This window comes from Ptychodera flava, unplaced genomic scaffold (assembly GCF_041260155.1).
Source record: "Ptychodera flava strain L36383 unplaced genomic scaffold, AS_Pfla_20210202 Scaffold_29__1_contigs__length_4469600_pilon, whole genome shotgun sequence".
Taxonomy (NCBI): Eukaryota; Metazoa; Hemichordata; class Enteropneusta; family Ptychoderidae; genus Ptychodera; species Ptychodera flava.
In genome coordinates this window covers 1,384,357-1,399,138 of record NW_027248351.1, presented here as the reverse complement: position 1 = coordinate 1,399,138, position 14,782 = coordinate 1,384,357, and the positions used below count along the sequence as shown (strand labels likewise).

Here is a 14,782-nt window from a genome sequence, read left to right as displayed (position 1 = left end):
AAATATGTAACAGACATTTTTTTCTTTTTTAATTTACCTGAAATCAAAAACACTTGCCCGTAGCTAATATGTCTGAATCTGGGCAAAAGGGAACGCTTTGGCGAAACAACTGTAAGTTAGCTTATCATCCTAGGTGTCCCGCAAAAGTAATGCAGAGATGCGGTTTCTCATTTTGTTGGGTTTTTTTTACCTCATAAGAACACAGACAGTAGAGATTCTCTACTGTTTATGATAAGAACTAGCTCCCGACATGACAAAAACAAGTCAGAAATGTTATGCACCAGTAATGCTGAGATCTGAAGGACACACTGCAACATTGCACTTTTATATAATATCCGATATTTACGGCTTCTAGACTGTACAATATCGAAGTTAAATTGGTTTGGATAGATCTGCAAGATGGTGAAATCTCCGATGTAGGATTTTTACCCGCGATTCGACAAAATCTGGTATCGTCTAGTATCATACAAACTTAGAATCAGTCCTTGGGAGTCGGGTTTGATAACGTCTGTAAGGCGGTGAGGATCTATATCGGATATTTACCCTCGATTCGACAAAATCTGGTATCGTCTAGATAGTGTCGATGTTTTTGGAAGTCACGTTTGACAAGACCTGTAAAGTGGTGAAATCTCAGATATATATCGGATATTTACCCGCGATTTGACAGAATCTAGTATCATCTAGTATCGAAGTTACAGTCAGTCCTTGGAAGTCGGGTTTGACAAGATCTGCAAAGTGGTGAAATCCTCGATTTATTATCGGATATAAACCCGCGATTTGACAAAATCTGGTAAGCTTATTGTCCAGTACTGAAGTTAGAGAAGTCCCAGGAAGTCGGGTTTGACAAGATCTGTAGGGTGGTTAAATCTCCGATATGTCAACCTTCGACACTAGATGGTAAATATCCAATATTTAAAAATGCGAAAGTCGCATCTTTGTGGGAGATCTGGCATGGTAGTGGTGAACTGTATACAGATGACAAAAGTACAATGAACAGATTTTATATTTTGCGTGCATATTTAACACGCGGCCATTTTGACATACACCACTGTACTATAAGTTTAACAAGTGGACATGCGCTACGGCTCGTTTAGATCAAGCAAAAGAAAAACAACTGCTTACACCTTGTCGAATTTGTTAATATCAAGCGCGTTGATTCTCCTCAGGGACACGACCTCGCGTGTTTGCAAGCAATCCCGCGCGTTCCACTGTTGATGTACGGTAAAGTGATGATTGAAGGTGGGCTTTCGGCAATTCACAACGAAATTTAAGTTTTCTGTATCAGGTTGTACACCAGTAATAGTGGACATACATTGTCTTGGTGTATGTGGTTGTTGAATGACATACCATGTACGCATACCGTTCGCTTCACCTCTCTGCCAGAAGTATATGAAAGGTACATCGCGTCGGCGTTGCGTGACTGCAAGACATAAACTTCGTTCATGCGTACGCGGGTTATGTTCACGCAATTACGCGTTCATCTGACGACAGGGCAGTGGCCTAAGCATAATTTTACAACTTGAATGTATGACCCTTTTCGTTGTAGTTGTGAATTTTGGAAGATTTCTCTGGATTTTTTCCCCTATAAAAACATGCGGAATTCGTGTCATTTTTCGCATACAATTCACTTCTTTATACAACAGGACTGATTTTCAAACTCATAAGCTTAACCTTCAATTTCTATACTAAATCACCTGTTCGTCGAGTCACATTATGTCAAAAGGATCCGTTCGAAAAAAAATTGACAAACATGTTATCGAGAAATCTAAGTTGAGATTTCGAAATATTGTCCTTATCGTCTGATCGCTAAGAGTAAAAGAACTTGTTCAGTAAAACATTTCCACAAGCAAATTATTGTCACGCGGGAAAGTTTTGAGCGGCGGAATATAATGGGGGAATTTCACACACTTCTTTCCAGTAAAATATATTATTAATGAATAGTAGCGCCAAGGTGTCCCGGCATAGAAAATATAACAAACCATGTACTCGCAAATACTAAAAGGCGTTGACAAGCATGTCTTATAATTCACTCCAATCCCAATGAGAAATGCTCATAACATCCACTTATTTGTATGGTAAAGGGCCTCAAGTATATAATAGTGCAAATATGTACACCATTCGATCACGCAAGTGCCGGTCAGAACACACTGTTTTCGCCAAACAAAGCAAAAGAACAAAAACAAAACAAAACATGAAGGATTGCGTCACTGATAAAATTACCCAAAGGCAAAAGAAACTTCGACCACTCTCCCATCCGAGTTGCGGTATAAATAAATGTCACGAAAACAAGACGGATCGAAGATAACTGTGATAAATCAGCGAAACCCGGTAGTTTTGCAATAGGGTATATACTATCAAGTTGCTTTTTTTAGCTATGGTCAGAGTTGATTTCCCCAAACTTTACTCGTAGTTCGTCACTTTTCCTAAGCGTATCGTTGCCTTACATCTCTTCATAGCTAACATTATGAATTCTCCCTCAGTCCAGTCTAGGCACGGTTGTTGATAGTACAGTTCTCACGATGATAGGTTTGGCCACCTCACTATAAAACAGCGAAAAAGCATATGTCAGGCGTTGGTGCGATCGCGAAGTCATGGGGATTTTTGCCGAATATCCAATGTTAGTGGGGGCAAATTTTTTACACCAGAGCAAGAAACCTGCCCTAAGCAAACTCTCTTTGCCTCTAAGTTTAATGGAGAACTAGCAGAACGAGCAACAAAAGAGCGATTTTATTCAGTGCGCACCTCCAATCACAGTATGCAGATAGTACGACGAAGGTCGTAATGTTAAATATTTTTAAAGAAATGAAATTTGGGGTTAAAACTTTCCGCTCAGGAATTAAATAAAGCGGATGTACATGTTGTGACATATACATCGGTGGTATACAACGATGCTCGGATAATATGACTGTTTTGGGAACGGGCCTGGGGGAAATCGCTGTTAAAGTATCGATACATTTATCGATACATTCATCGCTAAAATAGCTTTAGCCCGATAAAAGGACGATACGACGATGTAACATTTAGAGAAAGTGACTTTAATAGCGAACAAGGCAACAAAAATCAACAAATTTCCTGATATCGAAAACAAATTGGTCCGTTTGCAAATGCATAAAATACATTCAATATCAGGTCGGAAGATAGACTGCAAAACGTAAGGTCCATGTCTCTATATCTACATCATACATGTACCGTCTGAAAAACAGAAATGCTTTCAGTAGATCATTTCCCAACAACACATTAAGCTTACGTAAATGGTGACCGCAGTGCCCCGACATAGAAAAGTAATAAAAACCATGTACTTACCGTAAAAACATCGACAAGCATTTGATGTATTCCTATCCCAAAAAATGGACAAGACACTGATAAACTCAAAAGATCTGTGTAAGTCGGGACTTTTTTCACCTCAAAAATTAAAGGTTAAGTTATCGAAAAGTTCGCCTAAAGACAGACGGCAACAGTGCTTAGTGCTCTTTGAATATTTTTTGGTCAGTACTCAAGTTAGCTTACGGGCTTCGAAATACATTAACATGATTGGAACTAATTTGCGATAATTTGATCTTTATATTTTTCAATATCTCAAACGTGTTAGGTGCCCTATAGCTGAATGTTGCGATATTACAATCTGAGTTACTCATAAAAACAAGTGTGCAACTTCAAAAGAAAAGCAGATGAGCTTACATTTGCAGATTACATAAACATTACTTCACCATTCAATTATCCCAAATTGGTTCCAATCTTGTTTATTTTAAAACGCAAGGACTTGTCATGTGACTTTCCAATTCCAAATGCCCGGGGAAAATCACTTGCCCTCGAATCCAATAATTGTGGTAGTTCGTTCCTTTGATTACTATCATTAAGTTCCAAGGGTTAAAATGCGCATTAAAGCGTAGAGAAAAGAAACTGAATCAAACACGACCTACATCGCGTCAAAATGGACTACCATCACATACACGTCAGAGAAGTCATCACAAATTTCTTTTTTTCTCTTCTTGACTTTTCTTATCTGTAACAAATCTGTGATAAATTTGTTCAGCTTTTCAATTGAGTTTTAAGTTTTTTCAATATCATGTAATCTCTTCAATAAGCACTGTTCAAACTGATATATGAAACACCTCATGCAGGCCTCGGTCGCACTCGATGTTAACAAAGTAGGTCGCTGTCAGAGTTCAAGGGTCAGCGTATTGCGGACCTCTGACCATGCAGCACAGCCATTCACAGCAGGCCTGCGTTCACAGATACTAGCTTGGGGTGCAGCATGCAGCGCCCACGGAGTTAGAAACGGACCGTAGGTGGAGCTTACTTCGACTTGCGTCCTTTAAAGCACAAGAAAATCATAATTTTTAGTGGCAGGTATCTTGTTTCGTCGTCCTCAACACAAAATAAATTGCCATGAGCGTCAGGCTCGAACAGCAAGAAGTTTCCACGGCCGGAGACTAGCTCCATGTCCTCACTGATTACGCACAGGCGCTGGCGTGGTGCCTGCACTTTGCCTATCAAAGTGCTAACGTTTTTAGTTGGAGCAAGCATATTTTTTCATGAAAGGAAGTTATATTATATTTTGAAAATTGTAAAAGTGTGACAAGGTCGAAGTTAATCGGGTACCGGGGATTGGTCGAGGCATGGAGGTAGTAGGAGGTGAGCACAACCAGCGACATAGCCCTGCGTACGATGCTGTGTGTTTCCGGCTTACGCCGGGAGCACACAGCATTGTACTCAGGGCTAGGCAGTTACCTTCTCCGACGTACAACTGTGCAGGGGCAGCGGGCCTCAAGCATAAACACCGTACATCGCCACATTAACTTATCGGTGACCATGTTTACAAGTAAAGTTTAAGTCTTGATCACTTCATTTACGTTTTCTATTTAACTAGTAAAATATCTGGAACACACAACATCGTACTCAGGGCTAGGCAGTTACCTTCTCCGGCGTACAACTCTGCAGGAGCAGCGGACGTGTTGTCTATGCAAATCGGAGGCCTCTGAGCCGTATGATCAGCCTAATCGTCTCTACAGCCAAAATCAGTCTTCAGTTGGTAAATTAATGCATCGTTAATTTAACACAAAAGTTAGGTAAACAGCGAAATCAAACCAAGAAGTGAGTTTGCTATTGGGCTTGTCGGCTTGGTGCATACACGGACTAGTTTATCATTCATTTTGCCAGTGGTGCGTACTGTGATCGCTGCACATTGTAAAAGCTTGCCCAGGTTGCAATGTTGCGAGGCCGCGCCGGCCGGAATCTCTGAGTCTGGTGTGGAGATCATGAGGTGCTTAGGTAGGTTTTACCATGGAGCTTTGCCATGGACGTCTTTTTTAATGTCAATGTTTTACCCTTATGTAGAGTTCAGCTTCCACATGTATCCCATGGCAGGGCTGTGTGTGTGTTAATTGTTGCTGGCTATGCAATAGGGCTTGCGGGATAGCCGGGTCGGTGACAGTTACACACACAGTCCCTTCAAATCTTATTTTCGCTTTGACAGATTTTTTTCCGCATATGAAAATTACACGCGATTTGCAGCAGGCCGTTCCCGGGTTGCCGGAATCATATTAAACTGATCATACAAGGCAATAACTTCCACTGGCAAAGTTCAAACTGACACACATATAGTATACATGTAAACTCCTATTCTCCGTGTATGCTCGACTAACAAACTCCAAATACTGTGTTTCCGACTTCTGTGGAGTAGTTTTTCGTGAATCCCCGATGGTATTTTTGACCGCTGCCAGTGCAAGGTCCCGTTAAAAATTGCGTCGTTTTCGTTAACAAGTCTTTGACGACCCCAATTGGGTATTTTCTCCAAGACCAGACCTGCATTACTTTGTGTAACCAATTATTTTTGGTGTTCAAGGTCTAGTTACTGAAAAATCGCCGGCGAAACTTTATTGTAAATCTGACTTCCCACTCCCTATTCATACTTAGATGGCCGCCAGTTTACACGCACATATACACTGACCGTGGACGTACCACTTCTGAGTTACAGGGTACGTGGTGGGTATCTGTACGTAATGTCCCTCCATGCACTGTATCACACGTGTCTGTGCAGCGTCTGTGGCTTCGCCGACACACATGCACGGTGTAGTATTTATACGGCAAAGCAACGTCCGGGTTTACACGTCACTTTTAATCGACAATTAACTTAACAATTTCAAAAGAAATGTATACAGAATCTTTATACACAAGATAATAAACAGTAAACTTCATGAAAGCACTAAACATGTGCGGCAGACCCGTCGGGCCGTCGCTGGAACATAACTTACATGTAACAGACGCAGCTAATGCTATCTCACCGATAGATGGCGCAAACAGTAAAGTAGATATCAAGCCATAAAACACGCTTATCGAGTACGAGTGATAGCACTCGCTGAGCGGAAACGATTAGCTAGCACTGGACTCGTTGTGTAAATACACGAACCTTTGTTTGCTCGAGGTAAACTGTTTAAAAACTTGCGGAAAAGCCGCGGATAAGGAAAGAAACTTTTGTCCGGTAGGGTATAACCAATAAATATAGGCAATTTCGGGACTATACCGGTACCTGGTAATATTGATATTACAAGATACTGTAATGACTTCTTGCCTACTGTGTCTCGGCACGCCGGGTCTGAGAAATTGCCGATATTATATTTACCCGATAAATATCAATTGCGCTGGAACTCCTAGGCTAATATCGATACCAGACGATCCTAGATTTACTTGCACTGTGTGGTGTCGTCACGCTGGGTCTACGAAATCACGGATATTTATCCGATAAATATCGGCGACTTAGGACTTTAACTCTGATACTGGTCGATACTTTGTCAAATTGTGGGTAAATATCCGATGTATATCGGAGATTTCACCACCTAACAGATCTGACCACCCGAATACCTCTGTCCGACTCTTAGTTCAAAAATAGCATCCATGGCCGGTAGTCAAGAATACTGTATGTTTTACATTTAGATTTATTAATGCACGAAATACATTTTTTACATGTAAAGCATTTTTTTTCATTAAATGTCCACACGGGACTTCGTCGAGAGGGCCGATCGGATATCATCGGGACTCGGGAGGCCCTTGCACAAATTACATTCTTTACATGTAAACATTTTGACTTGGCGATCGGGACTTGAACAGAGGACATATCGGAAATCATCGGGAGTTTGGGCTGGTCTTGTATGAAATACATTCCTTACAACAAGCTTTAAGACAATACTATTTTTTTAAATAGCGGGCAAATATTCATGATATCAGTGATTTCATCACTTTGTAGATCTGAGTAAGCCCGACTTCCTAAGTTCGACACCAGCTTCGAAAAATGGACGACACTATAATAGATTTGTCAAATCGTGAATAAATATTTTCCGATACATATCGGAGATTTTGCAACATTAAAGATCTGGCCAAGCTCGACTTACACGGTAACACATGCAATCAGTCAATCATTCCATATCATTCACGAACCAAAAATTAATTTTAAGTGACTGATACAGAAAACTCTGTTTTAGAAACGTAGCGTTGAAGGATCGCAGGGTCACTCAATCTCTCCAATCCAGTTTGGGGTCTGTACAAGCACAGTGACTCCCTCCGCTGAATCATACACAAAACGCAAACAACCAAGATATGAAAGATGTTTTACATATCTTGGTTCAAATTAGCATGGTTTGATTTCAGTCTGGGAAAAGTAATACTCGATGTCAGAAATAACGCTGTCCGAACTCTCCATAGTCGTCTTACGAATGCGCTGATCTGTTCACAGTACTCCTCCAGCTGCAAGCTACAATCGTCTGTATCGCCGATGACGTCACTCACGCTTCTCCCATGAGCCGTTTCGCGCCCATGGAATTCCGGGCTCATTTCCATAAATGTCGTCTACTTCAACTTCTCTTTTCGTTGCGCCGTAGTCGTCAGCGCGTGCAATTATGTTGCAAATTTGAGCTACATTTTACTCAAGGGTGATTTTGGAAGGGATAAACGGTCAATGTCGCTGGACTTAGGTTTCCCTTTAATGATAACTTCATTTGAACAAAATCGTGTCTGGTATCTAATATGCATCAATAATATGCAAGTTTGGATTTTAAAAGAATATTTTGGTGTTTGCTCAAGTAATGCAAAATGAGAGAAAAATAGTTTGAAACTTAAAGATATTTGTTCTAAGAATGATGGTAATTTCCAAATAATCTAACACATACAGTCTAAGACACTGTACCTTTCTCTGCTTGTTTCTTCTGAGAAGAATGTTCCAAATTATGTTTGAATTCTTCAACTGTAGTATCAAGTTTCTTGACCAGCTTCTTCTCCTCTTCAAGTTCAGACTGTAATTTCTCTCTCTCCCTTCTTTCTGTACTCTTCCCAATACGTTGACTGACCAATGACTGCTCAGTGCTCTCTAACTTCTCTGTTACTTCCTTTAATCCTTCTTCCAAAGTAGCCTTCTCTTTCTTTGCCTCCTTCAGTTGAGATTCTAGAGTTGATTTAGATTGGATATCTTCCAGGGCTGACAGATACAAAAATATACAGATTTATACCAATAATAAATGTTAATTTAACTTTTCATGGCATCAAAATTTAGTTTGAATGTATGGAAATCAGTGACCAATATGATATTATACCGGTATATTATTCCCTGAATACATGGGTTTATGTGCCCGAGAGCAGGTGACAATTTGCCCGATGCAAGGAGGGCAAATTGTCTCCTGCTGCGAGGGCACATAAACCCTTGTATTCAGGCAATAATATTTTTATTACATGCCTCTTCGCAGTTAATGCTATATGATATTTAGCTACATGCAGGGCATTTCAAGCAATTTTACCATTATCGATCAGCATCAAACAGATTTTAACGAAAGTCAAAATAGCAGTGCGCGAATGGATATTTTACATCTAGCGTTAAAGCCCCCACTCAATTATCAGATTTATCTAACATAAATATTATTTCCTTGATAAAATATTCAATGGAAAACAAAAGAATGACAAACTGTTCATGGGCTGTTGACACATTCGCTAATGCAAGAACCAGGGATTGAGAAGGGCGCCTTTAAGCGTCTCCTTTGACGTCGAAAACGTCAATAGGCTTCACTGGACCGGGAAACCATGGAAACTGGTCAGTACATCGTTCACCGGCCCGCTAATATCCCGGATGTTCCTATTCAAATCAATGCACTGATTTGCACTCACATCGAGGCAGGTAATAATTACCATATCAGTGTTTTAATGTTATTGGATGCATTCATTGCTATATCCAAAAACAGTGACTGTGGATGTCCAGGTTGAGTGGTAGTGTGGCAAAATATCATAAGGGCATTGTGGGATATCTAAGGATTCATACATCATCAGCAATACAATCCTAAGTAGACAATTATTAATACTAATCAGAATGTAAATTTTATGTAAATTTACATTTGAAGATATGTGTTCTCTGACTGAAATACACAAATCTAAGCCAGTTCCTTACCGGTACTATCAACTGTTCCTGTGATCATTGTGTCAGATTTCTGATCAGTGTCTTCATCCTGAAATTGTTAATGTGTCAGTGTAACAAGATTTAATGTGTTTGTTGTTTCAATGGTTTTATGACATCATATATGCCTTTTCGATAAAACATGTAACTGTATACAATATTGCAAAATTCCCTGCAGCTGCAATGAAGGTAAACTTTGTTGAATTGTGTCCAGTTTTTCTATCATTGCCAAGGTCGTATCGAATGCCAAGAAACTTACATCAAGGTGTATCTCTTCAGCATCCTTTCCTTCAATGACATCATCAGAGACTTTGACTGGTTTAAGTCCACCGCCATCTCCTGAATGGGCGAAAATATGACAAGCTGTTCAGACACCCAACTGTTTTAATATATTACCATTATGTAAATTTAACTAGGGAGGTACAATTTCATATTTATAGTCAATTTAAACCATATATGAAACATACATACATGCAGAATTGTCAGTTATTAGTCGCATGGAATATGACATACAAGGTGAAGTTACAGAAATAAAGTGCATTGTTACTATCAGAAGTGTTTACATAAATGTATAACTGCGCGCAGCTGATAGTTACATAGGCATAGAGCCTATATCTCTGCATGTAAATCCTACATATGGCCACTGAAACGTAAACACACTTAATACAGTATTCTCACTGTCCGAAAAATTTAGCTTAAATGTGCTAATAATTGCATTCAATCATTAGAATTTTATCATACCAGTGTGTTGATCGCACAAATCTATTGTCCACCACATACTTTTCACCCAGAGTACTTTTAGATATCGATGCTGGTTGTTGGATGAGATTCCGATAATATCCCACTATACAACCAGACTGTTCCATTGGAGAGTTTGAGTATCTATGCACATACTATCATGTCTACCCTGTATGTTTTATGTGTTCAGACTTTGCTGAATAAACACGGTACCTTTCTCTTCTGATTTTCGCTGTTCAGATTTTTCCAATTTATGTTCCAGTTCACTAACTATATCCTCAAATTCGTTGATCAGTTTCTTCTTATCTTCAAGTTCAGACTGTAATTTCTCTCTCTCTACTCTGTTCTCAATACGTTGACTGACCAATGACTGCTTGGTGCTCTCTAACTTCTGTGTCAGTTCCTTACATCTCTCTTCCAAAGTAGCCTTTTCTTCCTTTGCCTCCTTCAGTTGAGATTCTAGAGTTGTCCTTTCCATCTCTGACTTAGATTGGATATCTTCAGTGGCTGACAGCAACAAAAATGGACATATTTTAATATCCCAATAATAATGTATAACACTAATCTTTACGGCCCTGATACGTTTTTTGCGGACCGAGGTTGTACACCGGAGGGACCATATCAGGAACGCAAAGGTTTTATCATATGCCTTATGGAATGATAAATATGTAGTTAAATATTGTGCAAAGATTTAGCGATAGAAAGATTTCATGCCATGTCAAAAATTTATCACCATTTTTGTACACATTTCAGAAAAGCGATGGCAGTATACTGTTTCGTATTGATGTATACATAATGACGTCATTTGTTTACCTGTAGAACTTGCAGAGCAAAATACGTATACCAACAAAGAATAAGGCATAAATTGAGGTGTAAGACAAAGAGCATGGTGTAACTTGTCGTAAATTTAATTGCACCAGCAGCGAGATGCCATCATCAGTAAAAATCTCGACTGAAAGAAATATTGTGTCCTTATGACAATTTTGTGATGAAATGACTGTGTACATGAAACTAAGAGACGGGCGACTGTTAGGCTTTGCTTAACTGTTGCATGATCGCACTCAATCTATTTATAATCAGTTCACTTTAAATCTTTCAAAAACGCAGACATCATTGATAATTTGCTTTGTTAACACTTGATTTTACAATGAAACCCTGAGAAATATCACCTGATTTTGCTAACTTCACTGTCGCCCGTACAAAGAGAATGGAAGGAACATCTGAATTTCGCGCTGGCTTTGTTTATGAATGGAACGTTTGCTGATAGCAATGCGCGTAGTACCAAATATAGTTCTGTAATGCACGCGCTTGCCTATATTTGGGCAAAGTGCCTGGGCGTAATACTGCAACTTATTTCAAAAATGTGAGGGCGTCTTTTCCCATAGCGTTACACAGTAACATGGCTCAAGGTATATGATAATTCACAGTATGTTCTAAGGGATGGCTAGTGTCTATGTACACACTCAATCAGTCATTTCTGTAATATGCTTGCACTAAGAAATACGGTGGTTTTCAATCGGGCTCGAACCCACAACGCACAGCACCCAATCACCTAGCGGAGAAAGCAACAGACAAGACCGCTCGGCTAAATCCCATGAATGCAATAATGATTGACTTTGAATAAATTTTGGTTTTCCATGGTTTTGTGCCCTGGACAGTAACCAGAAGATTCTCTTCATAATTGTGGGATATGCACAGACTGCTGTGCCACTAACAAAAAACCCCTTTGGTAGACGATTATTGATACTATTGGGACTGCAAATGTGAATGTGTGTGTGTGAATATCAAGTGTTCTCAATAAGAAGTACAAACTAATCTGCTGTACTTACACTGTCTGTGTTCAGTTGGAGTTCTATCAGCAACTCCTTCTGTAACTTTTGTGTCAGATTTCTGATCAGTGTCTTCACCCTGAAATTATTAATGCCAAAGTAAAACAGCATTTGTCACATGTTTTGTGTCTCATTGGTATTAACTTAATTACCATACATGCATTGAAATGACACAAACACATTCTAAATTATCTTCTGATATTACAAAATCCCCGCAGCTGCAATGAATGTCTTAAATTCCTTAGGTTTCCTTTTTGTACTATAATTACCAACTTAAATACGGATAGTTTTAATCGGATTCGAACCCACAACATACAGCATCAGTCGCCTAGCTGAGAGGCCAGAGACAGAACCAGTCTGCTAAATCTCCACTCCCAAAAAAGAGTGGTTCAATAGCCGGCCAAGTTGTTACATTCCCCTGACCGAGATACCGCTCAACACGTTGTAGAGTTCGTGAAACACTCACGCACGCATGCTCACCATCACACATCGCACATACACACTACATCGAAGCGAAGAAACGAATTTCATCGCTTTAACTGGGCGAACGATAACCTCGGGGACAATTCTGTCCACCAGCAGTGTTACCAACCCAGGATAGAAAATACGGATAGTTTTCAATCGGATTCGAACCCACAACATACGGCATAATGAAGGTGATAATGAATAATGTAACTTTTTACTTTTCAATAATTGTAGACTTACATGTACATCAATGTGTATCTCTTCAGCATCCTTTCCTTCAATGACATCGTCATAGACTTTGACTGGTTTAAGTCCACCACCATCTCCTGAATGAAAAAAATTTACAAGCTATTCAGACACCTTAAAGTTTGGACATAGTTCAAATGTGTAAATTAAGTACAAATGTGTAAATTTAACATAATAGGTAACATTTCACCTTTATATAATCAATGTAAACAATAAGTGAGGCATACATTCATGTAGTATTGTCAGTGTCATTGAATTTTACATAGGATGTGAGGATATAAAAATAAACTGAATTGTATCCAAAGTAGTAGAAAAATGGATGATAGACACTAGCATATACAACGTTCTGACAGAAAAAAATTGGAAAAATTTTTGACACTATTTGTGATTTCCAAACACAGGGGATCAATAGTTTGAGTCCGCTTGTGTCCACACACACACACACACACAAATAAGTCTTAATACGCCATCTTGAGTTCAAAAGGTGTATATGGCCAAGCATACACAAGATGGCTGACATGAGTGATGTTGTACTGTCATACTGCCTGTTGCTGTCAACAACTTCTTTGTACTTCAGTTTTAGTGTCTTTATCTTTCAGTGGCACTGATCAACTGTCCTGCTTAAACCCTTTACAACAGCCCTTGTAGAATTTTTTTTGAAATGAGGCTGTCTCTACAGGATCATTTAGCATTCGCTGTATACTTGCGTCCAACCAGACTGAGATACACAGACTGATCTCATCATCAGACCAATTATTGCGACGAGATGTAGTGCTCTATTTGGCAACCATGAAAAAAGGAAATTGAATGTTGGGTGTTGTTTGTTATATGTTACAAATACATGTCCCGTGAGGGTGTTTTAGACGGCTCTTAGCGGCTCAGTCCGTTCACACAGCAAATTGTAGATAGAGTTAATCCCTACCCTGGCTCAGGCAAAACCGTCTCAAATTTGATATGTTTCAAAACCACTTAGGAGTGTTAACACGCAACCTTTTACGCAACTAGTGGACCACAGGCGTTTTAATGGCCTGTGTGTGAACGGCACTAGAGCCATAGAGGCTAACAAACCTGTGTTTAACTTCTACATGATAACTCAAGGTAAACACCATTAATAGGGAATTTTTAAATGGTTGGAGTAATTTAATTCTGGACAAATATTTGCATTCTATCATTACGCTATATTTTGAGATATCAGAAATTCATACTTTATGATGAAGTCCTGTACATACACTAATATTTATTTGTCGGCAATACATGTATATCTCAGACTGACTGCATTTATGCTTCCAATTTGATAAAATTCAAGTGAGAGGCAAACTTGATGTTAACTACATTGTTAAAACAGTCAAAATGATGGAAAATTTGCTAACTTAAAATAGTTTTAAAACTGTTAACAGAATTTCAGAGGACAACAATATCCACAGAGCAGATGAACAAACAGAGAATAATCTCTGTCCATAATTATATGATATCCTGAATGTAATCGACTCAACAAACTTACTATTTATGAAGAACAGTTGCAGTTCATCAAATCTGGCTTGGTCATATGTTGCTTTCAACTTGAGTTGTAATCCAACTTTGTCAGCCTCCTCTCTCATCTTATCAGTTATCAATAGTGGTTCAAATGAGTCAGGAAAACTACCAGATAGACATGTGTGCCTTACTCTGTAGAGGTTGTAGAGAGTTGGTAAATTAAGTGAGATTGCTAAAGATTCTTTTTTCAGACTAGTTGCTGTCACTTTACCAAAGTTCTTCTTGCAGACATCATTTACTCTTTGATGGCTAGTTTCATTAGTGATCACTTTATCTGCACTTTTGTCTAGTTCTGCAAGGCAGCTTTTCCATGAATCATCCACAGTTTTTATCATGTCTTCAACATTTCCTGGTTCAGTCACTTCTTCCACAGTTTTACACAGCTGATGATATGAATCTTCATTTAATCCAACATGCACCATGAAGTTGCCAGAACCTGATTCATAACAGATGAAACAAGCAAAAAAACATGTAGAATATATAATTTTCTCTAATCTCTGTCCATATCAAGATCATAGTACATCTGCCAGTAAAAAACAAT

The 14,782-nt window shown here is 39.1% G+C and overlaps 2 protein-coding genes across 5 annotated transcripts in view; both read right to left on the bottom strand.

The window, feature by feature from the left end:
• The window catches only part of LOC139127177 (uncharacterized), a 272,426-nt gene that overhangs the window by 233,282 nt on the left and 24,362 nt on the right, over window positions 1-14,782 (bottom strand). The gene's annotated exons all lie outside the window — the stretch shown is intronic.
• LOC139127174 (uncharacterized) overlaps window positions 1-14,782 on the bottom strand; it is a 66,735-nt gene that overhangs the window by 33,109 nt on the left and 18,844 nt on the right. For 2 of the 4 annotated variants that reach the window (XM_070693088.1, XM_070693089.1), the window contains 7 exons: window positions 14,210-14,677; window positions 12,703-12,788; window positions 11,998-12,076; window positions 10,382-10,675; window positions 9,690-9,769; window positions 9,425-9,482; window positions 8,180-8,467 (listed from right to left, as the gene is read on the bottom strand). In XM_070693088.1, coding sequence (XP_070549189.1) covers window positions 8,180-8,467; window positions 9,425-9,482; window positions 9,690-9,769; window positions 10,382-10,675; window positions 11,998-12,076; window positions 12,703-12,788; window positions 14,210-14,677 — 1,353 coding nt within the window. The remainder of the gene's footprint in view (window positions 1-8,179; window positions 8,468-9,424; window positions 9,483-9,689; window positions 9,770-10,381; window positions 10,676-11,997; window positions 12,077-12,702; window positions 12,789-14,209; window positions 14,678-14,782) is intronic. The other 2 variants (XM_070693091.1, XM_070693090.1) reach the window with 2 other exon arrangements.